This window comes from Carcharhinus amblyrhynchos, chromosome 12 (genome assembly GCF_965287045.1).
Source record: "Carcharhinus amblyrhynchos chromosome 12, sCarAmb.v2.hapA, whole genome shotgun sequence".
NCBI classification, from domain to species: domain Eukaryota; kingdom Metazoa; phylum Chordata; class Chondrichthyes; order Carcharhiniformes; family Carcharhinidae; genus Carcharhinus; species Carcharhinus amblyrhynchos.
In genome coordinates this window covers 75860938-75888002 of record NC_137335.1, presented here as the reverse complement: position 1 = coordinate 75888002, position 27065 = coordinate 75860938, and the positions used below count along the sequence as shown (strand labels likewise).

Sequence of the window (27065 nt, the reverse complement as noted above, 5' to 3'; positions counted from 1 at the left end):
TCTACTTGTTTCTTCTAATTTTTTGAGGATGGCTTTTTTAGGTGTTACTGAAATTAACCTTGTTCTGGTCAAGTACCTTTTATCTTTGACTGCCCTGTTCAATTTTATGCTGAATCTAATTGTTATGGCTGTACTTTTTCAGACATTTTTCAGACCTTATGCTTTTCCCACTTCCTTCCCTGCAATCAAGGAGCACCATCTCCTTTGCTATAGATCAGAAATATGCTGAACTTAAACATTACTCAGAACATTTTGTATAAACCCATTTTCTTCTTTACTGTATTTCATTTAGATGGCATCTTTCCTCGCCTCAGGATGACTTAAAGCAATTTACAGCCAATGAAGTGCTTTTGAAGTGTAATGCCCTAAGCTCAGGCATTCCCTCCCTAATTTTTTTCTGCTTTGCTCTCTCTCTTCCATTAAAATCTTTGACCAAACCTTTGTTTACCTGGGATGTTATTCATTTATGTGGCTTGGTATCAATTTTTTTAATTTGCTAATGTTAAGGGTTCCATACAAGTACAAGTAATTTCTTTCCTAGTTTAATACATTCTGTATGTATATCTGTATTGTCTCTGTTTTCCTGTCTCCTTTGTTCAGTGGTTTAAAGTACAACACCAGTGGTTATTGTTTCTTGACTTTAACCATGTAGATGCAACAAATTTTTAAGCAATGTTTGGATGTAGGTGTTCTCTGGGTGGATGATTTTGATGAATTGAAGGATTTATGTTCTGACTCTTTTTGATCCAGTTGATTACAATTGAAATGGTTACTTGTTGATACTCTCTGCTATACAATGGAGAAGTACAATTCCTGTAACTGGGATTCTCCATGAGTTTGAATTAAACCACTTTTCTTCAAACACTATTAGTAAAATCCAGAAATGTGTTGAATTCCTAGTTTCTGTTAATCGATCAATATTGAATTGTCTAAATGCATCACTTTTAACTGAAGAACAGGAAGTGTTACAACAATATTAAAACTTTGATATTTTGTATATTTAAATAGCTGGAAAAGTTTCAAAAGTATCTTTCTTCATCAAATCATTTTTTAAAGTTAACTCTTCTAGTGTTTTATATTTGTGTACTTTGGAAAAATAATGTCATCTTTGTAACCTGATTTTAAATTCTAACAAGTAACAATTTCCTCCTTGATGTTCAAACAGGTATTGAATCATGTATTTGAACAGTTGGTTAATCACGTTAAAGCTGTTAATGTTGATTGTCAAAAACCCTTCTGGTGTTAGGTTGGTGAGTTCCACATGTACATTTCCATAAAAATGAACACTTGTGGCTGTCATAAATTATAATCAATTATGGTTGTGTTTTTGGAAAGTCCCCTTTTTATCCCTATGGCAAAACCACTTCAGTAATTAAGCATACTTTTAAAACTGCTGTACAAAAAATAAAATATGTTGTAAATGTTCATGTTAACTACTTGAAATTGTTACTTGCTGAATTTTATGACAATTTCATTAATTACCATTTCTTGGTCAAAATGACAAGGTTGACTAGTTGTAAATGGGGCCAACACTTTGATGTTTCTGAGGTGCGAAAGAGTGGCTCTTGGAACCTTATTAAATTCTTGCTACCAAATCGCATTATTGGACATTGCAGTATGCTATCCTTATGAAGCATTTTTTGGTGGGAGAGGGGTGAAATAGTGGTGTATTGTAATGTCACTTAAATCAGAGGTCCTGCCTAATGTTCTGGGATATGGGTTCAAACCCATGGAGGAATTTAGATTCAGTAAATAAGTCTGGAATATAAAGCCATGTAATGGTGACCATGACAACTATCATTGTTGTAAAAGCCCATCTGATTCTCTACAACTCTTTATGGAAGGATCTCTGCCATCCTTACTTGGTTTGGCCTACCTGTAATTCCAGACCCTCAACAATGTGGCACTTAAATTGCCCTGAATCCAAGGACAATCAGGAATAGGCAACAAATGCTGCCAGTGATACCCGTATCTCTCAAAATAATTTTAAAAATGCAGCACAGGTGAACTGCAGAGTCCAATATTGATCTTTTATTTCTAGCCAAATACTGCTACAAACTTGTGCAATACACAGGCTTTAAGGATGAGCAGTTAAGTGATGACGTAGGCCTGTTGCAGGCTCTTGCATCATCCAGTACACGCAGGCTTATTGAAGCTCCTAAACTTTCAGTAAATTAACCCCATATGTATCCAAGAAGTGCAGATTTTGTGATTAAAATAATGGTGACACAAACATTTGTTGTCCTATAAATAGCAAAGGAAAATTACTTTTATTCTAAAGAGAATTTAATGATTAGCAGCTTTTCAGATTGGTTTTAGCTGTAGCATTCAGCTGATGCAATTCTTTTATGTGGGTTAGACTGTTTTCAAACCAAAGGTGCAAGACAGTCTTTATGCTTGGACTTCGAGGACTTGGAATTCTAAGAGAACAATATTTGTTTCTAAATTAACTGTGATCAGAATTATAGAGGGGTGGTTTTGAATTACTTCATCTTGTATCATGATCAAAACCATTTGACCAATTCCAATACAGTAGAAAAATTGCAGTTATCAGATTAGTCACAATTTTAAAGACCATCTGAAGGTAGTCAAACAAATAGAATTTTAAATTATTTGCTGCTTATGCAAAGCAACATTTTTTATTAAGACATTGTCACGTAAGACTTCATTCTTACTCTTTTTAACTTTGAACAAGATTATTTTTAAACAGAATCTTCCTCTGGGCTCAAGACCCAATCTGTCTGCTTTTGTATCTTGCAACCTGCATACCTGACCCGTGTGTGACTTTGTATGTCATGCTTATCTTTTTACATCAAGGTAATGTTCGGAATGCAATTTGATCTGTGTTCAAGTATGTGAGGAAAATGGTTGTGGAGGTGGATCGGGTAGAAGGCCTACCTCGGTTCTCCAACAGTGTTTGAAATCCTTCAAAACCTCACCTCCCACCTTCCAACCAATCCCTCGTGCTCGCCCATGACTCCTCATATCTCCGTTGCCTTCCATATATCCTCCATGCCTCTTCACTGCTACCTCAATTCCACTGCCCCCCCCTTCAATGCACCCTCCATAGCCAATCACCAAGTATGCACAATGTGCAATCCTCAAATTCCATGCAGCAGCAATTACTATGTTTTGGGGGTTAGTTTCAGTTTCAGCTGAGATTTGGAGAACTGCAATGTGAAAAGTAAATATATTTGCTTTGACCTAGGGTCCTTTGTAAAATAGAGCAAATAAAACATATTTTTGGAATGGAGTTTGGAAGCACTCATTTGACAATCACCTGAGGAAATCTGTAAACACTAAGTTTGTGTGCTAATGTGACCTTTGCAGCTTCAAATGCACTTTGTTATCTGTATTAATCTTAAAACCTGTGTGTAATTGTTAAACTAAATGAGGAGTAAAGGACTATTATAATCCATTTTTTATGTTTAATATTTTTCCCCTTGTTAAGGTTAATTAGTGGTCTTGGGATTCTGTTCCTCCATGTTTGATTTTAAACAAAGTACAAGCCTTTTGAGCCAGGGTTCCATTCTGGGATCTTCCTGTCCAGTTATAACATTAACTGAGTTTTAACTGGAGCTGAGGGACAGTGAGTTGAGATCTGTCGCCAAATCAGAAGTAGCTGGACAGGGAGTTGCAAAGCTGCATATTTCCTAAGAAACAACAGTCCAGAGACCCAGGAAATTGGGACAGATATTAACAGAGACTAAGATATTGTTCAGAAGAGTAAACAAAGGAGCCCTGACTTAGACAGTTGCATTTAATGAGGTTTAAAGTGGGGAGCAAACATACAGAAGTAGCTGAAAGAAGTGAGGTAATTTTAACATGAGCCTGGGACTTGGAATTTAAAGTAATTGTGGCCATTTGAACAGCAGTCGAGGCAATGAAAACCTAAAAGGGTTGGTACAAATCCTGGCACAGATTCCTTGTTAAAAGTGGAGCAGAAGCTCTGGTCAAAAGTGCCCTTTCAGAAATGTGAATTGATTTCTGAATGCAAACCATTAAGTGAATGTATCACCACGAGAGAAGATAGTAAAGCGTATTTTTGGAATGGTGTTTGGAAGCACTCATTTGACAATCATCTGAGGAAGTTCTGAGAAGAAATCTGTAAACACTAATTTTATGTGCTAATGTGACCTTTGCAGCTTCAAATGTGCTTTGTTATTTGTATTAATCTTAAAACCTGTGTGTAATAGTTAACCTAAATGAGGAGTAAAGGGGTATTATAATACATTTTTTATGGTTAATATTTTTCCCCTCGTTAAGGTTAATTAGTGGTCTTAGGATTTTGTTCCTCCATGTTTGATTTTAAAAAAAGTAAAAGTCACAGCCTTTTGAGCCAGGGTTCCACTCTGGGATTTTCCTGTCCAGTTATAACATCAGCTGAGATTGTGACACTACAGAAATTAGGAAAGGCAGACTACTGTGGTTAGAGTCATGTTATCCATTTATAAGGGAAACGTACTATAAACTGTGGTGCTAAAAATATTGCAAAGTAATGCTAGAGTTTCAATGTTTTGTTTAAGAATGTTGCAAATATTTCTCTTTTCCATAAGGTGCTTGAGTAGCTTCCTCGGAGGCAGTCTTTTTCTGCTGCAGCAATGATGTATTCACATAGTAACCATTCAGAGTCTGTCACACAGCACATTCACAAATGTCAAACAATAAAGCCACTATTTAAGTGGTTGCAAGTTATGCATCTGCTGTGATATAATGAATTGTTTTACAAAAGACTCTTGATGCTATGTGGGAAGAGTCCTGCAATGTGAATAATATTGCTCTATAGGAAATCAGAGCAATAATTTAATTGTTTTTGCTTTTTTTTCCCATTGGCTGTTAATTTTCAGAGTCTGCAAATATCAAGTAATTGCACTTCATAACAGCTGGTGGCTTGTATATAAATTTCCAGCCATCTTCAAATCCAGCAGAATCTGTCACTTCCTGTGATGGCTTCTGACATCTGGCTTTAATTAGTACAGAAAATCCACCAACGCTTATGGAAAGAAGCATAGTATATGCTTCTGGTAACACTGTGAAGAATGAGTGAACCTAAAAATATGTTTTCTTTTTCTCTCCACAGGATGACGTAGCGTTGAAACAGCATTTAGTAACTGCAGAAAATGAGCTTAACATCCTGGTTTTTGGTGAGCAGCGGAGGCACACGTCACCGGCTGCCACGTGAAATGATCTTTGTAGGCCGGGATGATTGTGAATTGATGTTGCAGGTAAAGTTCAGCTCAAACCTTAATAGAATAGTAGCTTTTGATACAGCTATATACACAAGTGAACTCAAATGCCTGCAAGATGATTCAGTTTAACTGACCTTTTTTGTTGAATCTCTTGAAAGCATTTATTTAAATAATTCATACTGGTTACAGTAAACCATATTAGTGAGTAAGGAATTCAGCTATCAGCTTGACTCTCTGAACGTGATTTGCTCTCTGTATATATTCAGTTTGGGAGAGGGAAGCAGCAGACTTGAATGAATCCAAAGTGAAATGTTTCAGTATTGCCACATCTAATATTCATCTGAAAACCAACTTTCCTGGCTTCAAGTTTAATTAGGCTCGTGGGTAGTATTTTTTCAACGTGGATTCATTGCCATCTTTATGTATGTCACGCAAGTTCATTTCAGTTTTTATGATTTGCCAGAAGAATTAACTCCCAAGTGTTTTCCAACATTTCTAAAGCTTTTGTTTTCTTTCCCCTCCTCTTTATAGAATCATAGAATCTACAGCACAGAGACAGGCCCTTCAGCCCAAACTGATTCATGCCGACCAAAATGCCCATCTAAACTAACCCCATTTGCCTGCATTTGGCCCATATGTCTCTAAATGTTTCCTATCCATGTATCTGTCCAATGCTTTTAAATGATGTCAGTGTCCCTGCCTCAGCCACTTCCTCAGGCAGATCATTCCACATACGTACCACCTTCTGTTTATATATATATTAAAAAAAAGTAGCTCCTCAAGTTCCCATTAATTCTTTCTCCTTGTAATTTTAGATTATGCCCTCTTGTTCTTGATTCCCCACCCCCTGGGGAAAAAGACTGAGTACGTTCGCCCTATCCATGCCTCTCATGATTTTTATGTACCACCATAAGATCACCCCTCAGTTTCCTACCCTCCAAAGAAAAAGGTCCTAGCCTGTCCAATCTCTCCCTCTAACTCAGTACCTTGAGTCCTGGTAACATACTTCAGTACTCTCTCCTACACACCCTCCAGTTTAATAACATCTTTCCTATAACAAGGCAACCAAACTGAACACGCCACTCCAGCTGTGGCCTCACCAATGTCCTGTACAACTGCAACATAACTTCCCGACTTCTATATTCGATGCCCTGACTGATGAAGGCAGCATGTCAAAAACCTTCTTCACTGTCCTATCTACCTGTGACTCCACTTTTAGAGAACCATGCAGCCGAACTCCAAGTTCCCTCCATTTGATGATACTCTGTAAAGTCCTACCATTCACCATGAAAGTCCTACCTTGATTTGACTTTCTGAAATGCAACATCTCACACTTATCCGTATTGAACTCCATTTTGCCATTTCTCAGCCCACTTCCCCAGCTGATCAAGATCCTGCTGCAATTTTTGATAACCTTCCTCACTGTCTACAATACCACCTATTATGCATTTTTATTTTGGATAACTTCATGTTTAAATTTTTTCCAGATGGCCAAAGTGTGCAAAGTCCTGCAGATACGAGTGAGTAGGAAGAATATAAAAGTTTTCTTAGGATTGGAGTTTGTTTCCGAAAGTTATGTGTCACATTTTGTCACAAGGATTTAGTGTAGTGTGAATCAGCTCTTACACGTCTCTTGTATTCTTTCTCTCGCAGCCATAAGTATGTTTGGACATGAACTCTTTTAGATTAAAATGAATAATGAGTCAAAATTATTATTCAATCTTTGTAAAGTTGCATGTTCTTTTTCTTGTGTCTCACTTTCTCACTTTTCAATACCTAATTTTTGCAACATTGAAAGGATATTTTCCAAGTTAGTCTGACATAAGTGTATACTGGGTGGCGTAGTGTGTCTCTGAACAATCGCCCTGGATTTCAGCCAAACTTAAATAGTTAGGATAATTGAAACCCCAAAAGAGAAAATGCCAGTATTTTATCTTTTGGTTTCAGATTCTAGCATCGGCAGTAATTTGCTTTTATTTAGTTAAGATAATTATCTACTCTGAAGACTTTTGAGTAAAAAGAGTTTGGGAAGTATCAATCCAATTTCTGGTGGACGTAAACCTATGTTCAAAACCTGATACCAATGTGACGTTACATTGGCAATCTTGGGGCGTTATGAAATTTGACTCAGAAGGTGGAAATGTTGCATTGTTGCAGAAGGCAATGCTTTTCTTGGCACATTCTTGAATGAGTTAAAATTAATTATACTTACTTTGTGACTTGTGATGATGTACCTGCTTTGGAAGTTGAAGGGATATAAATAAACAGTAATGTGTCTTATTAGGATGTGAAGTACTAAATGAAAACTTTGCATCTGTTTATATGAAGAAAGAAGTTGTGACCCAAGTCATGGAAAATTAGTTAATTCAGACACTAGATAGATTTAAAATACAAATGGAGGAAGAATTGGATTACTTTGTACTTAAAGTGGGTAAGGCACTCAGATCGGAATTCGATGCATCCAAGGATACTGAAAAGTGAGTGTGAGAATTGCAGAGGCATTCCTTAACTAACTTCTTAGACAACGCTATTGAGCGAACTTCAGTTTCTTCAAGTGTTACACAAGTAACACTTCAGAAAACATTAGAATGGGTGCAGAAAATGGTTCAAGAATGGTTCTAGGGTTGAGGAGCTTGAAGATTATCAGGAGAAGTTAGAACTGCTTTATTTAGAGAAAAGAAGATTGAGATTAATAGAAGTATTAAAAATCAGTCATGGTTTGTGGTGTACGTGGACTTCCAAAAAACATTTGCTATAGTGCCACACAAGAGAATTGTGATGGCTATAGCTCATGGATAAAAGGGACATTCACAACATGGATATAGAATTGGTTGAATGATCAAAACAAAGTAGTTTTCATGGACTTTTTGTGTGTTGGGAAGGATAGTAGTGGAGTTTCCCAGGGATCAGTGTTAGGAATAGCCTCTGCAATTCTCACTTTCACTTCTCAGTACATTGGATGCATCGAATTCAAATCCCAAGTGCCTTATCTGCTTTAAATTCAAATAATCTATCTAATTCTTCCTCTGTTTGAATTTTAAATCTATCTAGTGTCTGAATTAACTCATCTTTTTTCATTTAGTACCTTGGTTCTAAGGACCTAGGCCCTTAATGACCAAGGTCTTTGTGTATGTCAAACAACTTACACAAACATTCAGTCCCTCCATCATCGATGGAACAGTGGTGGTAGTGTGTAGAAGATGCACTACATGAACTCACCAAGGTTCTTTAGGCTGCACCTTGTAAACCAGTGACCACTACCATCTAGAAGGATTAGAGCAGCAGATGCATGAGAATACCACCACCTGGAAAGTCCCCTCCAAGTCGCTCACCATCCTGATGTGGAATATATTGCCGTTCTTTCAGTGTCACTGGGTCAAAATACTGGAACACCCTCCCTGACAGCACTGAGAGTGTACCTAGACCACATGGACTGCAGCAATTCAAGAAGGCTGTTCACAACCACTTTTCATGGGCAATTAGGAATGGCCAATAAATGCTGGATTAGCTAATGATGCCCGCATCTGAGTGGTTAGGTGTTGGAATGCACTACTTCAATTTTGTGGTGGACACAGATTCAGTTGAAGCATTCAAAAGGGAGCTGGATTGTTACCTGAAAAGAAGAACACGGAGATGAGGGGATTGGACTGTGAAGAGAGACTAAATGGACTAGGTCTGTGCTCGTTGGAGTTTAGAAGGATGAGGGGGGAATCTTATAGAGATGTACAAGATAATGAAGGGGTTGGATAGGGTAGAGGTAGAGAGATTCTTCCCGCTTAGAAAGGATAGCAGGACTAGATAAGGTGGGGCGGGCGCAGTTTAGATCAGAGTTGAGGAGGAACTTCTTCACTCAAAGGGTGGTGAATCTCTGGAATTCTCTGCCCGTTGAAGTGGTGGAGGCTACTTTGCTAAATATATTTAAGTCACGGGTAGATAGGTTTTTGATAGACAGGGGAATTAAGGGTTATGGGGAGAAAGCGGGAAGGTGGAACTGATCCACTTTAGATCAGCCATGATCTTATTGAATGGCGGGGCAGGCTCGAAGGACTAGATGGCCTACTCCTCCTATTTCTTATGTTCTTATGTTATTGAGAGAAGGCAGTGGAATGGTATGAGATGACTTGCTCGCTTGGAGGGCCAGTGCAAACTTGATAGGCCAAATGATCATCATCTGCTCTGTAACACTAATATGTTGTGGTGAGAATGTGGCTGGAATTTGAATCTTGCAGAGTGTTGTGTGGTTTGCTTCAAACCTAAATATTTAGCTTTTCCTTTAAGTATCTTCCAGTTTAAATGATGATGCAACTGTAGACTGCTACTGTTCTGAGAATTCCTACATTTCTGATCAGGAGCGTAAATCAAGGAGTCTTCCAAATGCTTATGCTCCCATCACAAAATAAATAGATAATTTCTATAAATGGATGGTTTCCACCTTAAACTTCCCCCTCTTCCATCTCCCTAGCTCCCCTCCCAAACATGATCACCCAGCTCTTCAGTCTCGCTTGTTTTGGAAACAGCACTTGGAGGGGAAGGAACTTCCCCAGGGTGCTGGAGAAAAGCCAGGGTACATAATTTGGCAAACTTTTTTTAAAAAACTGTTAAAAATATTTTTAAAATGTCTAGAAATGTTTTTAAAATCAGTAAAAGAACTCCCCTGTTGTTGAGCTGAAGACTGATATTACAGGGCCAGTCTTCAGTTTGTGGTAGCAAAAGGGAGTGTAACTTTACTGGTAATATGCTGCATTGGAAGCCCTTGCTGCTTCTCCTCTTACTGGGCCCTGTTGCACGAAGAAGAGGAAGTTTTCACTGGAGCCTACACGCGAGATCAGTGCAGATTTTTTTGTTTTGGATAGAGCCGAATGTCAGTGCTTTTGCTGCAGGGACAAAAGTCCAAGCCACTAGACGTGCCAGTATAGCAAATCTGAAAAGGGACTTTCTGCTTTGACACTTAGACCCAATCACCTGTGTTTTGGATAGGCTGGAATAGTTCTTTAAATTAACACAATTTTCCCACTCATTGTCTAAATGTGAGCAGAAGCATTTGTGCAGTCAAATGGAGAAACTTGTAGTTAAAAGTCTCTAATGTCACTGAATAGTTTATTGCTTTTGTAGGCATGGGTGATTTTCTACTTGGAAATTTCTGGTATTTTCAATGTGTACTTATACAATCGTACAATGTCAGGAAAATATTCCAATTGCATTGTTTATCCAGTGACTTGATGGGAAGTTTGATTCAGAAGCATGGGGTTGACATCCTAGTCAGGTTTTTTCCCTAACCCACAACTGCATGCTGCTTTATTTTCTTATTGGGTTGTCCATTCGCCAGAAAACATTTACAATATTGCAATTACGAGAATAGGAACAGGAATAACACTCCATATGAATTCTCAATTACCTTAGTATTTCACAAAAATGCTTTTTACTGCAGTTAGCCCTTTCAAGTATATATTTTAGTGTGCAAAATTTACACGTTTTCTGTGGATCCTAACTTCTTTATGGTTATCTTTTAACTTATTTTATCCCAGCAGCAAATCTTCAGTCATGCCCAATTTTGTTTCACCAAAATTAGACACCAAACTGGTGAATAATTTGGGCAATCATGATTAATATCAGAAAATAATAAAACTCCTGGAGGAATGAGTGGGGCAGCGAGTTGCAGCTCCTGCTAAGTTGTTGCATATAATATAAACTTATGCACAATGATAGGTGAGGAAAGAAACATCTGGTTGACACAGTTGCAATACCTGTGTATCATAATCTAGGTATGCCCCATCCCACCCAAAGCCATGTAATGCACTGAACAAGTATTGCTCAAATCTGCGTGATACAAGGGTTAGAAAACATGAGGGTCTGAAGTTGAGAATTTGTGTGAATACATTCTTTGGTTCCTGACACACATTGTAAATTCAGAAATATTTAATCTCCATGCTTGTGTTGCTAATTCACATGAAGCATCCTGAACATACTGTAAAATGAACACAAATAAAAATATGAAATGGCATATAATATTCAACCAAATACATTTGGGTACATTGCTAAATCCCATTGACAGTACTCATCCTCAGAAATTTCTGTGACAATAACAGTGGTTTAGTCCATTAAGTCCATGCCAGGTGATAAAGGACCATACAGCCTAATCTCACTTCCCACCTCTAGGACGGTTGCCTTTTTGGTTATGGCACTTCAAGTGCATATCCAAGTGTTTATAAATGCGATGAGAGATTATTCCTTTATCTTTCTTTCAGACGAAGTTCCAAGCCCCCTCTACATTCTCGGTGAAAGATTTGCTCCTCAACTGGCCCCTAATCCTTCTACCTATTATTTTAAATACATGATTCCTGAGTATTGATCTCTCTGCTAGGGAAAGTAAACCCTTTCTACTCTCTTTAAACCACTCATCATTTTATACACTTACTCTGTACCAAAGAAAGCAACACCAGCTTATCTGATCATTCCTGTGGCTAGAATTCTTTAGTCTTGGCAAAAGGCTTGTAATTCTATACCCTCTCTTGTGCAATCACATTCTTCCCGTGATGCGATGACCAGAACTGTACATAGCAGTCTTTTGGTGACATAAGTGCTTTATACAGTTCTAGCATAACCATCCTGCTCTTGTATTCTATGCTTCAGCAAATGAGGAAAAGCAATTTAATAATCTTAGATATCTGTTCTGCCAACTTTAGGGATCTTGAAACATGCACTTCAAGTTCCCTTTCCTTCTCCATACCAGTATGGTACCATTTATTGCATATTTCCTTGTTTGCACTTCCTAAAAACATACACCAGATTTGCAGGACTGAATTTCATTTGCCACTTTTCTACCTCACCTGACCAGTCTAATGATGTCTTCTTGCAGTCTGCATATTTCTTCCTGACTATGACCACACACTTGTGAACTTATTATCATGCCCATGTGTTTAAGTCTCATCATGAAAATATACCACAAAAGCAAGGAACCTACTAATGAGCCCCACCAAAAACAACCTTCCAGTCACAGGAAAAACCATTATCCTTTTCTTCCTGCATTTGAGTCCGTTTTACTTTTACAGTGGTTAGCACTGTTGCCTCACAGCACCAGAGACCTGGGTTCAATTCTCAGCTTGGGTCAGTGCCTGTGTGGAGTTTGCACATTCTCCCTGTGTCTCTGTTTTCTCTGGGTGCCCCAGTTTCATCCCACGATCCACAGATGTGCAGGTTAAGTGCCTTGGTCATGCTAAATTCTCCCTCTGTACAAGAACAGGCACCGGAGTATGACAACTAAGGGATTTTCACAGCAATTTCATTGCAGTGTGAATACAAGCCTACTTGTAACTAACAAATTAAAAATAAGTCCATTTTAGATCCAACTTGCCACTTTCCTTTTGATCCAGTAGAGTTTTTACTTTTCTGGCCAGTCTGCCTTGTGCGATCTTGTCAAAAGCAATTTGAAAACCATATAGATGATTGTAATGTGCTCCCTGATGAGCTGAATGCATTCTATGCCCATTTTGAGCAAGATGTCAGTGAGAGCATGCTGTCCATCCCAGAAACCTCAGATGAATCTGTTTCCAAGGTCTCCATTACAGATGTCAGAGCAGCCTTCTTGGAGGTTAACCCACAGAAAGCAACTGGCGTGGATGGAGTACCTGGATGAGCACTCAGAGCCTGCATGCACCAGATGGTGGGAATATGCGCAGACATCCTCAATCTTTCTTTATAGCAATCTGAGGTTTCTGTCCACGTCAAGAAGATGACCACTGTCCTGGTACCAAAGAAAAGCCAAGCAGCATGCCTTTAATGACTATCGGCTGGTGGTTCTGACATCCATCATTATGAAATGCTTCGTGAGTAATCATGGCACGAATCAATTCCAGCCTCCCAGATTGCCTAGATCCACTACAGTTCACCTACCACAGCAAATGCCATCTCCCTGACTCTGCACTCAACCCTGGAACACCTAGATAACACCTATGTCAGACTCCCATTTTTTCACTACAACTCAGCCTTCAACACCATTACCTCCAGACTCTGTGGATTGGGGTTCCTCCTTCTGTACCAAAAGGAGCTGGCTGCTCCCTCTGGATCCTGAATTTCCTAACCCAGAAACCACAATCAATAAGAATAGGCAACAACACCTTATCCATGATCATCCTCAACAATGGTGCCCCACAAGTCCTCAGCCCCTTACTATAGTGCTTATACACCTATGACTGTGTGGCAAAATTCCCCTCCATCTTGATTTTCAGTTTGCTGATGACACCACCATAGTGGGTTGGATCTCAAACAATGACAAAGTGGAGTACAGGAAAGGGATAGAGAATCTGGTGAACTGGTGTGACGACAATAATCTTTTCTTCAATGTCAACAAAACAAAGGAGATAGCCATCAACTTCAGGAAGCATTGTGGAGGACATGCTCGTCCATATTGATGGGCCAGAGTAGAAATGGTCAAGAGCTTCAAGTTTTCAAGACCACCAATCTGTCCTAGTCCCTCCGTGCTGACACTATAGTTAAGAAAATGCACTGATGCCTCGATTTCAGGAGATGAAGGAAATTTGGCATGCCTGCTATGATTCTCACCAACTTTTGCAGATGCATCGTAGAAAGTATTCCTGGTTGTATCACAGCTTGGTATGGCTCCTGCTGTATCCAAGACTGCAAGCAAGTACAAAAGGTGAATGAAGCCCAGTCCATCACCCAAACCAGTCTCCCACTATTGACACTGTCTACACTTCCCGTTGCCTCAGAAAAGCAGCCAACATAATTAAGGACCCCATGCACCCCAGACATACACTCTTCCACCATCTTCTGTTGGGAAAAAGATACAAAAGTCCGAGGGTACATTTCAGCCGACCCAAGAACAGCTTCTTCCCTGTTGCCATCAGACTTTTGAATGGACTTACCTTGCATTAAGTTGATCTTTCTCTACGCCATAGCTATGACTGTAACACTGCATTCTGCACTTTTTCCATTTCCCTGAATGGTATGCTTTATCTGCACAGTGCGCAAAGAGCAATACTTTTCACAGTATACAAAAACATGTGACAATAATAAAAAAAAATTTGTCCTTTTCCATAACTACACCAAATCTAAGTGAATTATGCTCACTCCCTTACAGATACTCTTTCCACCTGCCCCAGTTTCATTCCCAAATACTAAGTCCAAAACAACCCATTAGGCTTGTTGGTTTTAAAAAAATCTGTTAGATGCATTTTAAGAATTAGGGTAGTTGAAATCCATTGCTACTGTGGCCCAGTTGCGTGCACTTAAAGATTTATCTACTTATTTACTATTTTCCCTTTGACTGAGGGCCTTTAGTCCACCCTTGTATGTCAGCCACTCCTGTATGTTTGCCGTTTATTCTTGCCATTTTTGTTCTTCAGTCCAACCCATATGGCCCAATTTTTCATGATCTTTCTAACCTACTATCCCCTATCTCAACTGTAATTGTTTCTGTTGCCAATAGTGTGATTTCCCCGTCTTTGTTTTCATCCCACTAATCTATTTGAATCCTCAATAACCAAGAACATTGAGCTACCATTTCTGTCTATCTTTAAATCATTTTCAATGTAATGCAGTGATGAGGAGGAATTTCTCCTCAGGGCAGTCAGTCTGTGGAATTCTTAACTGCATCATGCTGTAGTGACTGGGTTAAGTATGTTCAAGGCTGATGTAGGCATTTATCAGTAAGGGAATCAAAAGTTATGGGGATAAGGTGAGAAAGTGGAGTTGAGGATTATCACATTTGATTAGTCATGATCTTATTGAATAGCGGAGCAGACTTGATGATCTACCTCTGCTTCTGCGTCTTATGGCAATGATAACAAACCTCCAACTGCTTGATTGTGCCCTCAGCTCTTCTACCTTATTCAGTAGACTACTTGGAGTGAAATATACATGTTGCCAGACTCCTTTGTATATTTTCTAGCCTTTGTTTCCTTTGCGTATGAATTTTCTGCTTTCCATTTCCTGCTTTGCTCCTCTGCTTTCTGAATTTTCACTCGAATCCCTGTCCCTTGCCAAGCTGTTTTAAACTCTCCCCAACAACAGTAGCAAACCTACCCATCACAAAATTAATCCTGGCCCAAATGAAATGCAAATTGCCTTCTACCTGCTTATATTATCCCAGTTTGCCTGAATTAGTTCCAATAACCCAGTATTCTAAAGCCCTCCATCTTGCACCATTTATCCAGCCATTTGTCTCCTTCTCTTGTTTCTGCACTCACCAGCTCATGACACCAGGAGTAACCAGCCAGTCAGCTCCCTCCCATGTGTGATGTCACCCTAGGTGTGTTTTTATCTTTCCCACTGCCATTCTGCTACTGTTTAAATCTGAAGCCTCTCCTGCGATGCTCTGCACTCTTTGTTTCCTAAATTAGGTCTTTGAACCCAGTTTAACAGTGTACGCTATACTGAGCTGCTTTAGTTATCTACTAGATTGAATTGCTGCTTGGTGTTATCCCTCGTGACTTTGCCATAGAAAACTTCACAGTATCTAACCAACCGCTTCTTCTAACTCTTAAACGTTGAGATTGCACAGGCATTTGAAACCTCAGATTTAACCAGCAGGCGGTGAAAAGCTTCCAGTGAAAATTGCCTCTAAGCAGTATAGTTAATCCGAGGCTTACTGAAAAGCTTCCTGTATTATTGTAATCTCAATTACTACAACAGAAAAAAGTCTAGAATTTGCACTGCAAGTATGTCAGAAACACTTAGTCCTCCTTAATGTTGACTATATAATATTGATCAAGATCCAATCTTGCAGACCAGAGGAGTGCCCTGTTCATTTAGATGATCCCCTGTTATGTTCATCACGTGCAAGAAGGTATCTCAAAATACTTTAAATTGAGTAGATGCCAAACTGGAGGGCAAAAGGAAAAGTCAAGAATGTGGCACGCTCAGGAAGGTTTTGAAGAGTTTGAAGTTAATGACCCATTAATAATGCTTTAGTGTAATCTCTATGCCAAAATAGTATTTCAAATGAAGTTAATTTTACAGCGCCTGCTTTAAATTAATGAAATAAGGTATTTGACAATTTGGAGTCTGCGCTGTGTTAAACAGTCTTCAAAAGCTAAATCAAAAACAATAAATTCCAAGTGGTTGGTGGCATTTGGATGAATTTTTAATGTTTTTTCTCATTTCTGTTTTTTATTTACACTAACTATAACAAAAGTGGGGAAATTGTTTTCTTTTGCAGTCCCGCAGTGTGGACAAGCAGCATGCTGTTATCAACTATAACGCTGCTGAAGATGAGCATAAAGTAAAGGATCTCGGTAGTCTAAATGGGGTATGTGACGAACCAGTGCTTATTATTCAGTGACTTTGTCATTCTTGTTTGAGCTTACATTAAAAATATAAAATTTCAAAAATTATAAAAATATATGTAGCATTTGGAAAATATTGCAGTATCTAATGCTTGCTCTTTAATAGATTCAGGGAACCCCACAAAATAAAATTTGTGGAGACAGTTCAATGTTCAGATCGATAAAGTAGGAATCTTTCATTAATTCTTGACCAGGGTACCTCTATTTTCAGACGTTCGTTAATGAAGCCCGAATACCAGAACAAACCTATATCACTCTGAAGATTGATGATAAACTTCGATTTGGATATGATATCCTTTCCAAAAAAAGCTATTTAGTTAGTAAGCAATAAAATGTTACAAATAGTTACTTAGAGCCTGCAGCATAGAAACAAATCACTCAGTCCAACCTGTCTATGCTGGCATTTATACTCCACAAAAACTGCTTTGTACATCTCTTTTATAGCAGAATTTGTATATCCTTTTAACTTTTCCTCCCTGATGTGATTCTCCATCTTTTCTTAAATATTATTTTCTTAGTTATGATTTGTTGTAAATGTAATTGGTATAATATTGTGTTTGAGATGTCTGCAAAAATAATTTACACTTTGATTATATTTTTACTCCTAATTTTCTTCCCATTTCTCTTGAAGGTGGTGATTTCTGCATTTTAGTTTATTGGGTGCCAACAGACCATCTATTAGTTGTGGTTGTTCTTCATATTTGAACATGTTATTTGATGATGGAAAGTCATCACAGCCGAACCCAGCCCTTCCCTCGTATATACTTGCCAGCAAAAGTCACTGGATACTGATGGGCAACAGGAATTCTACTTGAATCCTCCTTCCCTTTTCTAAAAGCTCTCTGACTTTTAAGACCTTCATTGATATGCTGTATGAATCGTTGCATGTTATGCAGTTAGTGCGTGTATTAGTTATATAGGTGGTACCTGGCAGACCATCAGAATGGTCATTTAGAATGATGGCATATTTGGTGATTGTCATCAGTTGATTTCCCCATGACAAGTTCTCCAGCAACAATCATAAAATTTGATAGTTATGTTTCGCTGCTTAAATATATTTTAGTTCGCAAGGCCCTTGTTTTCTTCTTCCTTTCCTTAACATGCCTTACATACCAATTTGTTTACTGTAGCGAGAGGGGAACTGCGAGTCCCAGAGGAAGCACTCAAGGTAAGGCTAACAAAGATTGCTTGAAAACTGACTAGTGAAATAGTATAATATATTTTGTACTTATTTTTTGTTACTGGGCTGTTAATACATTTGTTTTTAACCTGTATCCTAAAGTAGAATTTTCAGAAATAATTAAATCTTGTTTTTAGCATGAAAAGTTTACAAGTCAATTGCAGTTACCGCAGAAACCTCCAGAAGCTGAGGGATCAAAGGAGGTACCCGACAGCTCAGTGGAGGCCAAAGTTGAATTACTGGCTGATGTAGCAGAAATGCATAAAGCATCAGGTAATTATTATTGAATAAGTTTAATTTTTACAATAACTATACATCTTTAGTCACTTAAACATTGGTGTATTAAATATATTTTGTACTTCTCCTGTTAGCTACATGTTGTGCTCTTGCATCTGCTATTTCATCTGTTGATTATTAAAGGGCTCTGCCTACGCAGTCAATTCACTCTGCTGCATTACCACCCATTTTCAGAAACCAGAAATAAGTGAGAAAATACTTTGTATAGTAAGGAAGTAAATGCAACTCTGCTAGTTTTGAACCAATTTAGCTCTTGTATTTCTTTATAATTATCCCAGTCTTCCATTATGATCTGTGGTAATGGATTCCATAATGAATTAATTGAGTTAATAAAATTAATTAAACCAGAACATTGCAGCTGAATGTGACTTCAACCAAATTGAAATTACACAATTCACTATCTCAGCTGTGAGGTCCAAATGTTAGAATTTCTGGCAATTTTTTTTAAATTTTAGTGTATACAGTGAAATTACATGTTATTTCTCATTCAATAGAAAAGTACATTTGTTCTGTCTCGAACTTTCAGAAATTAGCTGTATGTAAAAACTATTGATATCCTCACACCTGTAAAGTAATTCAAATGTATTTGTTGTGCAGGTGTTATCAGTTGAGTAAGCAGTGGCTGTCAAATTGTGCTTTTTGCTCCTGGTATGTGGCTTGGAAAAACTTTGCTATGTTATGGAAAGGCTGGTCAGACCTGTTTCACTAATTAGTAAACAGAAGTTCACAAACACTGGTTTAATTAGAAGTGAAATTGAAGTTATGTAGAATAGGCTTAGGCTAAGGCATTGGTCAGAGAGGGGGATGGAAATATGGAAAAAGCGTACATGGAATTGATTTCTTGTGTGAGAAGAGTGGGGGGAGGTGGTATTGAAGACTGCAGCTTATCCTTTGAGTTGTTTTTGAAAAGCATTTGTTTCAGGTTACTAGTTTTGTTACTAATTGTTATCAGGGTTGCTGGTTTTTGTAGTTCACAACTAGCTTTAATTGATCTATTTTGAAAACACAAAATCGTAATTATATTATGCAATATAAAATTCAGCTAATAATGCAGAATATATGTCACAAATCATCCTTTATGATGCCGACCAAAAATATGCAACCTTCTCTTCAATTTCTGTGGGATGTCTATACCTAGAGAATTATGAACTGAATTGCCTAAACGTATTCAAACTTATTAATCTAGTTAAGTTTTAATTAAAAGAAAGATTTGCAGATCTGGAGTGGCTTAAAACATCTGAATTCTGAGGCTAAATTACATCTTTGAAATCACTTCCTGGGATTTAAATAAAACCTTAAAGATGCTGCCATCAGATGCATCAATTTTTGGTTTTTTTCCGCAAGCAGCTGCTTATTATCTGCACCTGTCCGTACGCTCTGCATAGTGGATGTTCACACTATAAAGCTAAGAACTATGATCTTCAAATAATATTCCAGCACAGAACAGAGACCATTCATACCATCAAATATGTACCAGCCCTTTTAAAGTACCACTCTTTCACAGTATCCCTGCAAATATTCCTCCTCTAGATATTTGTCCTATTCCCTTTCAAAGGCTGCTATTGAATCTATATGTACCAATCTGTTTTTTTCTCAACCTCCATCCCTTAAAAGTAAAAAGCCAATGCTCAGAATGGACCAGGCAAACCCAATTCCATTCCTTGCTTGCTCCAAAAAACAAATTCAAAACCCAACTGAGTCTAATTCATGATCCCCCTAAGAGAGACAAAACAAAATCCATGCTGACAAGATAAGGCATTGTCTTGGGCTTGATCTGATGCTTGGTCTGAGCCAAAAGGCCAAGAACCAACCTGTTAGGTAATGCCATCCATATCCTAACTACACAAGGAGCCAATAGGCTTTTCCTCTTTTCACCTACGGTTCTTTTGCCAGTCACCAATTTGCAGTCTCCGGTTATTGACCTTTTTACCGTTGGAAACAGTTTCCCCTTATGTATTTTGTGTTAAACTCTTCCTGGTTTTAAATTATTCTATCAAATTTCTTCTTTGCTCCTGTGTTCTAAGGACAATAACGTCAGCTTCTCCATATACATTCAGTAGCTAGCACCGTTTGTTTTTAGAATTGAAATGCAGTGCAGTTACTTAAACTTCCTATTTTTCATTAGTTCTTTTAAAATATTCTATCCTTTTAAATAACATTTTAAAAAATTTTCTTGCATTTCTTTCCCTTTATTCACCATTTAAATTTTCTGATTGTTTTCTCATTCAAACTGTGCTTAATTGTGTAATCGGCACAAGGTCCTAATTTTAACTAGCAGAATATTTACAATAATAAAGAGAATCTTCATATTCTGAAATGTTGTAGCTATGAGCTAGAATTTCATAAGTCAGCTGCCTAAAGCTTTTTCAGCCACGGGGCTGTAAGCAGCCAGCTGAATGATGTAATGCTTTTCAATTTGCACAGGATGGCAAATACAAGTTTGAACAAACTTTTGTCAATGTTGAACTCTTCAAAATACATTACAGAAGTTCAATTATTTGCTTGTGTGATGGGGTTGTGTGTTCTTAATTGTCATATGAGATTTTAGTACCTCTAAGTATAAAACAGTCCCTGGTAATCAGCAAGGGAGTACAGATTTAGTCAGTATAATAATAAACATATTTGCAGTGAATATAATCACAAAGGGAATGTGTTTTTTGTGTAATTCATACCGAATGATATTCCTATAATTTTAAACTGTTTTTCTGCAAATTCATTAAAACATTTACATTTGTACTTTTTGGTGGCAGACATGGTTCTTGAGAACTAATATTCCTGGATTTCTTTCTTTCCCCTGGCATCCAGTAGATATTTCTGCTATGCCTGTAGCTCGTGGTACCCCTCTATATGGACAGCCTGCTTGGTGGGGTGAAGATGATGCAGATGATGAAAATTCAAGCAAGCAAGATCCCAAGCCCGGGACTGTAAAGGTGGAAAGCAGTGCTACAGGAGGTGGGAGTCCAAAAGGTGAGTCTCTGCCATACTAACTCTCATGATGTGGATATGCCGGCGTTGGACTGGGGGTAAACACAGTAAAAAGTCTGACAACACCAAGTTTAAGTCCAGCCGATTTACTTGATAGTAAACTCACAAGCTTTCGCGGTTTCCCTCTTCTTCAGGTGAATGGAGAGTTCTGGCTTCAGACAGAGCAGATAAAGCACAGACAGTTTACAGATTACTGATTAGAATGTGAATCTTTACACCTAACCTGCTGTTCAAGTCCTAAAGTGGCTGACAATGTGAGTGGAAGGAGCACTGATCACAGGTTAAAGAGATGTGTATTGTTTCCAGACAGTACAGTAAGTGAGGTTTTGCAAACCCAGGCAAGTCACGGGGGTTACAGTGCGACGTGAACCCAAGATCCCTGTTGAGACAGTCCTCGTGTGCGGAACTTGGCTATCAGTCTCTGCTCAGCGACTCTGTGCTGTCTTGTGTCATGAAGGCCGCCTTGGAGAATGCTTACCCGAAGGTCAGGCTGAATGCCCACGACCACTGAAGTGTTCGCCAACAGGAAGGGAACAGTCTTGCCTGGTGATTGTCGAGCGATGTTCGTTCATCTGTTGTCGTAGTGTCTGCATGGTCTCCCCAATGTACCATGCTTTGGGACATCCTTTCTCGCAACGTATCCAGTAGACAATGTTGGCCAAGTTGCAAGTAATATCAGGTAGACGTTGTCCACCTTACATTGCAAGAAAGGATGTCCCAAAGCATGGTACATTGGGAAGACCATGCAGACGCTACGACAACGGATGAATGAACATCGCTCGACAATCACCAGGCAAGACTGTTCCCTTCCTGTTGGCGAACAGTTCAGTGGTCGTGGGCATTCAGCCTCTGACCTTCGGGTAAGCATTCTCCAAGGTGGCCTTCACGACACACGACAGTGCAGAGTCGCTGAGCAGAGACTGATAGCCAAGTTCCGCACACATGAGGACGGTCTCAACAGGGATCTTGGGTTCATGTCGCACTATCTGTAACCCCCGTGACTTGCCTGGGTTTGCAAAAGCTCACTTACTGTGCAGTCTGGAGACAATACACATCTCTTTAACCTGTGATCAGTGCTCCTTCTACTCACATTGTCAGCCACTTTAGGACTTAAACAGCAGGTTAAGTGTAAAGATTCGCATTCTAATCAGTAATCTAAACTGTCTGTGCTTTATATGCTCTCTGAGGCCAGAACTCTCCAGTCACCTGAAGAAGAGGGAAACCTCGAAAGCTTGTGAGTTTACTATCAATTAAATCGGTTGGACTTAAACCTGGTGTTGTCAGACTTTGTACTGTACTAAGTCTCAGCAGCAACAGTGATAGAATGTATATTTCTGTTGTTTTTACAAGAGATATGCTGTGAGTGAAATAATTTTCAACTGAACCATTATCTATAGACTTTCTGAAGGATATTCAGGAATTGTAATGATGTCACAGACTTGTCACATCCGCCAACAAATAGTTCAAGGAAAGAAATTTGGGGTGCGAACATTCAACTTGTTTCCGCAGATGCTTGGCCTTTTGGCTAAGATCAAGTATAGTATCGACATGCTGTACATGGTTGAAGTCATCAGGTTACACTTAAGCTTCATTTGAAGTAATTTTTAAAAGTGGCATCTCGGCCTTTTGGCTAAGATGCAAATGAGATCAAGCCTTGGAGGAGGAGCTATGCCTGCTCCAATCAGCTTGGATCATGTAGATCAAGCCCAAGACAGGTGGTGAGAGCCCTGTCTTGTCAGCTTGGATCGCGAATGTCTCAACTTGTTGAGACTCTAAAGTGGACTTGATTGGATTGAATTGGAATAAAAAAAACAGATGCTGTCAGGCCTTCTGTGTTTTCGCAGCACTTCCTGTTTTTACTTGATATTCAACTCCATATTGCATTGTTGATTTGCCGCAACCGCTACATGTATTCCCCCTCTCACCCCCTATGCTTGCATCACCGCTACAAAATAAAACTTTGAAAAAGGTTATTGTGTTTTTGTTTCCCTCCTCAAAGTGCTAGTCTTCCATTGGAGCCACCCATTTGAAACAAGGAATTCATGTGAGGAATTACTAGGGTCAGCGTGTAATGTAGCATGTTACAAGATTAGGTTGCTACATTATTATGATAGCTTCTAATTAATGCAAGATTTTGTACTACATTTAATTAATAGAAATTGGATCTTGGATAAATTTGTATTTGGTTTTGAATTGAGACAGTTGACAAGAAATTCCATGACTAAAGGCTGAAGAAAGCTGCATGGGCATAATTCCACTGAAAAGTAAAGAATTGAGTTTTTGTTTGCAATTTATACATCAGCAGTTGCTGCTTCAGTCAAATCTTGAACAGTATTAATGTTGTCACTTCTGACTCTCTGTGGGGGAATGGTGCAGATTTGAAAGAAATGTATTTGACAGCTAGTGCCAGGAAGATTTAAATGTTGTAGATTTCTTTGACTTTAGCTGTTAAGAAAGTGAATGTCACTATCCTAATGTTTTTACAGAAGATGCCAAGGATATTAGTAAGCCTGAAAATGATGGCAAAGACTTGGGAGAGGAAATAATTTATCCATTCTGTAGAGAGCCAAGCTATTTTGAAATCCCGACTAAAGAGTTTCATCAGTCTGCTCTATCAATGGAAAGTTCAATTCATGAAATTCCTACAAAGGATACAGAAGCCTCTCGTGCAGTCGTTCAAGGACATGCTTCGTTTACAATTGAATTTGATGATCATACTCCAGGCAAAGTGACAATCAAAGATCATGTCACCAAATTCACTCCTGACCAGCGTCACAAGCAGAAAAAATCTCCTCCAGCTACCAAAGAGTTGTCTGGACTCCAAGCTGCAATGATAGCAGCAGAAAGTAAAGTGGCCGATTGGTTGGCACAAAATGATCCCCCTAGAATGAGACGGGAATCAGTGGATGATGATTGCAAAAGCATAAAAAGTGACCTCACGGTTCAGATGAGACGATTAAAAGGTAAAATTCTTAGTAGTTACCAAAAATCTGTTGTGTAGCCTTTTGCAAAAGTTATCTGTTAATTTTGATGTCTGATTTGACCACCCATCATATCTGACTGGGCCACTACGTAAAGTGCTATTGGGCCTCATTACTCACTTCTAAAACTGCCAGCTACCAATCATCCTAGAGCTAAGATAACCCAAACTTCTGTCTCTATCACCTGTTGTATTTAGCCCCTTTTTCATATCCCCTAAACTCTCACCTCAAACCATAAATGTGAAGTTCACGAACTTTTCTCACTGAATTGAAACCATCCATTTAATTGTCTCCAAACTCTCCAAAACCACAATTACAACATTACGTTGTCGCTATTCAAAGTTGCAAATTATATTCTCTGTGATTGGTGCCTTTCCTGCCTGTATCCTCTAACTCACTGTAGCCTTTGATAAATGCAGCTACATCACCCTCTTCCAATATTGTTTTTACATTGTCTAGCTCAATGGAACTGCCATTATTTGACTTCAATCTTACATGTTCATTCAATGCAGAATATTTCCTGTCATGACTTTTCTTTCCATTCCTGCATAATTAACTAACTCGAGTTCCCCAAAGGTCTAAACTTGTTGTCTTCCTCCTTTTCCTCTACATGTTGCCCATTAGTAATACCGCAGAGATGGGATAAATGTCAACATGTAAAATGACTGCACTCCACACTCCCTCTCTCCACCAGCTGCCTCACTGCATCCACTATGTTGTCAACTGCTTATCTGATCTTAAGTTTTGAATGAATCATAGTTTCCTCCAGGAAGACTGAGTCGTTGTCTTCTGTCCTGCCACAAACTTCATAGCATTGCCTCCCCCAGCCCTGTAGCCTTCCATTGTTCTCATCACTTTCCCCAGTGACTGTCTCAAATTGAATCAGACTGTTTGCAGCCTCAGCATTCTACTTAATGCCAAACTGAGCTTCCAGTCCAACATTTTCACCATATTAAAGATCATCTACTACAACCTCCTTAACATCTCTTGCCTGTGGCCATTGGCTGTTGAACCATTGACTTATTCTTCGCAGTAGTTAAGCGATGAATGGGCAGAGTTCTCTTGGTTCACCTCTCATCTTCAATGCTGTGTAAACTTCATCTCAGTTGAAACACTGCTACGTTTGTCCTATCCCATGCCAAATACCGTTAACCCTTCACCACTGTGCATACTGTTTACTTCCCAAATTGTTTTAATTCATTCATGGCCTCCACACCATTTTAGCAACGTTTTCCAGCTAAAGAGCAACTCAGAACTCTTTGTACAAAAGGAAGAGTTAAAGGAACATTCACCTTTTATAGTGGCCCCAATATTGGAATCTGTGCCTTCACACTATAAAGACCCATGGGTCTGGAATTCTTTTCCTTAAACCCTTTGATTTCTCCCTTTCCTGATCCAATTTATAATCACAAGATTTTTGTTGCCCCCTCTTGATGGATTTTTCTTTGGCTTCCGATTTTAGCTGATTGTCTTTCAGTAGTTTGCAGCAGTTTTCTAAATTGAAAGCATTATTTAAATACAAGTCATTAAATTTTTGAAAGATTGGTTTATTGCTTCCTAACTTGTGAATTTTGAAAAGACTACCAAGTTCTCCAGTAAATGGATGTTCATTTTATTTTACTTGCCTAACATCATTCCTTTCTGTGTCCATCAAGTGGTTTGTACTAACAGGATTACTATTCTGGTGCCGTTAATCTAGTGCATTAAATCATTTAAATATGTTTGGTTTCAATGTAAGAACACTGACTAATCCGATTCATGACCAACTTTAATAATATAATGTTGATTCTCGTGAAGAAGATAAGGATGTGTGGGATAGAAGGAAGCTTGGCTGACTGGATAAGTAACTGGCTGTTTCGTAGACAGGGTGGCAGTGGAGGGAAAATTTTCAGACTGGAGGCCAGTAACCAGCGGTGTACCACAGGGGTCAGTGCTGGGTCCTCTGCTATTTGTGATTTTTATTAATAACTTGAAAGAGGGGGCTAAAGGGTGGGTTAGTAAATTTGCTGATGACACCAAGATTGGTGGAGTAGTGGATGAGGTGGAGGGCTGTTGCAGGCTGCAAAGAGACATTGATAGGATGCAGAGCTAGGCCAAAAAGTGGCAGATGGCGTTTAACTCTAAGTGTGAGGTGATTAATTTTGGTAGGACAAACTTGAATGCAGATTACAGGGTCAATGGCAGGGTTCTGAGGAATGTGGAGGAACAGCGATCATGGGGTTCATATCCACAGATCTCTGAAGGTTGCCACTCAAGTTTATAGAGCCATGAAGAAGGCTTGTAGTGTGTTAGCATTTATTAACAGGGGGTTTGAGCTTAAGAGCTGTGCGGTTATGCTGCAACTATACTGGATGTTGGTGAGACCACATTTGGGATATTGTGTTCAGTTCTGGTCACCTCACTATAAGAAGAATGTGGAAGCATTGGAGAGAGTGCAGAGGAGATTTACCAGGATGCTGCCCGGTTTGGAGGGCAAGTCTTATGAGGAAAGGTTGAGAAAGCTGGGGCTTTTCTCTTGAGCAGAGGAGGATGAGAAGCGACTTAATAGCGGTTTATAAGATGATGAGGGAGATTGATAGAGTGGACATGCAGAGACTATTTCCTCAGGTGACTAGGGGGCATAACTGTAAGGTTCATGGTGGGACATATAGGAGGGATGTCCGAGGTAGATTCTTCACTGTGGTTGGGGTGTGGAATAGACTGCCTGCTGTGATAGTAGAGTCGGACACTTTAGGAACTTTCAAGCAGCTATTGGATAGGCACATGGAACACACCAGAATTGTAGGGAGTGGGATAGCTTGATCTTGGGATTGGACATAGCTTGGCACAACATTGAGGGCTGAAGAGCCTGTACTGTGCTGTAATGTTCTATTTCTTTTAAAGACATATTTTAAAAGATGTTTTGAAAGCTAGTTGATTATAAAATATCATGGGTGTATAGATATGATGTGGAGATGCTGGCATTGGACTGGGCAAGCACATTAAGAAGTCTCACAACATCTGGTTAAAGTCCAATAGATTTATCTGGCACTAGCTTGCAGAGCCTCGGGCTGAGTGAGGACTTGTGTTCACAAATTGGGCATATACAGACACAGACTCCATTTACAAGATAATGGTTGGAATGCAAGTC

General features: G+C 38.9%; 1 protein-coding gene across 10 annotated transcripts in view; it reads left to right on the top strand.

Annotated features, from left to right (window-relative positions):
• cep170aa (centrosomal protein 170Aa) overlaps nt 1-27065 on the top strand; it is a 132621-nt gene that overhangs the window by 23164 nt on the left and 82392 nt on the right. For 6 of the 10 annotated variants that reach the window (XM_080200748.1, XM_080200747.1, XM_080200744.1 and 3 more), the window contains 8 exons: nt 5081-5225; nt 6677-6709; nt 16366-16455; nt 16704-16785; nt 17605-17660; nt 17810-17945; nt 20775-20936; nt 23441-23917. In XM_080200748.1, coding sequence (XP_080056874.1) covers nt 5121-5225; nt 6677-6709; nt 16366-16455; nt 16704-16785; nt 17605-17660; nt 17810-17945; nt 20775-20936; nt 23441-23917 — 1141 coding nt within the window. In that variant the 5' untranslated portion in view covers nt 5081-5120. The remainder of the gene's footprint in view (nt 1-5080; nt 5226-6676; nt 6710-16365; nt 16456-16703; nt 16786-17604; nt 17661-17809; nt 17946-20774; nt 20937-23440; nt 23918-27065) is intronic. The other 4 variants (XM_080200749.1, XM_080200750.1, XM_080200746.1 and 1 more) reach the window with 2 other exon arrangements.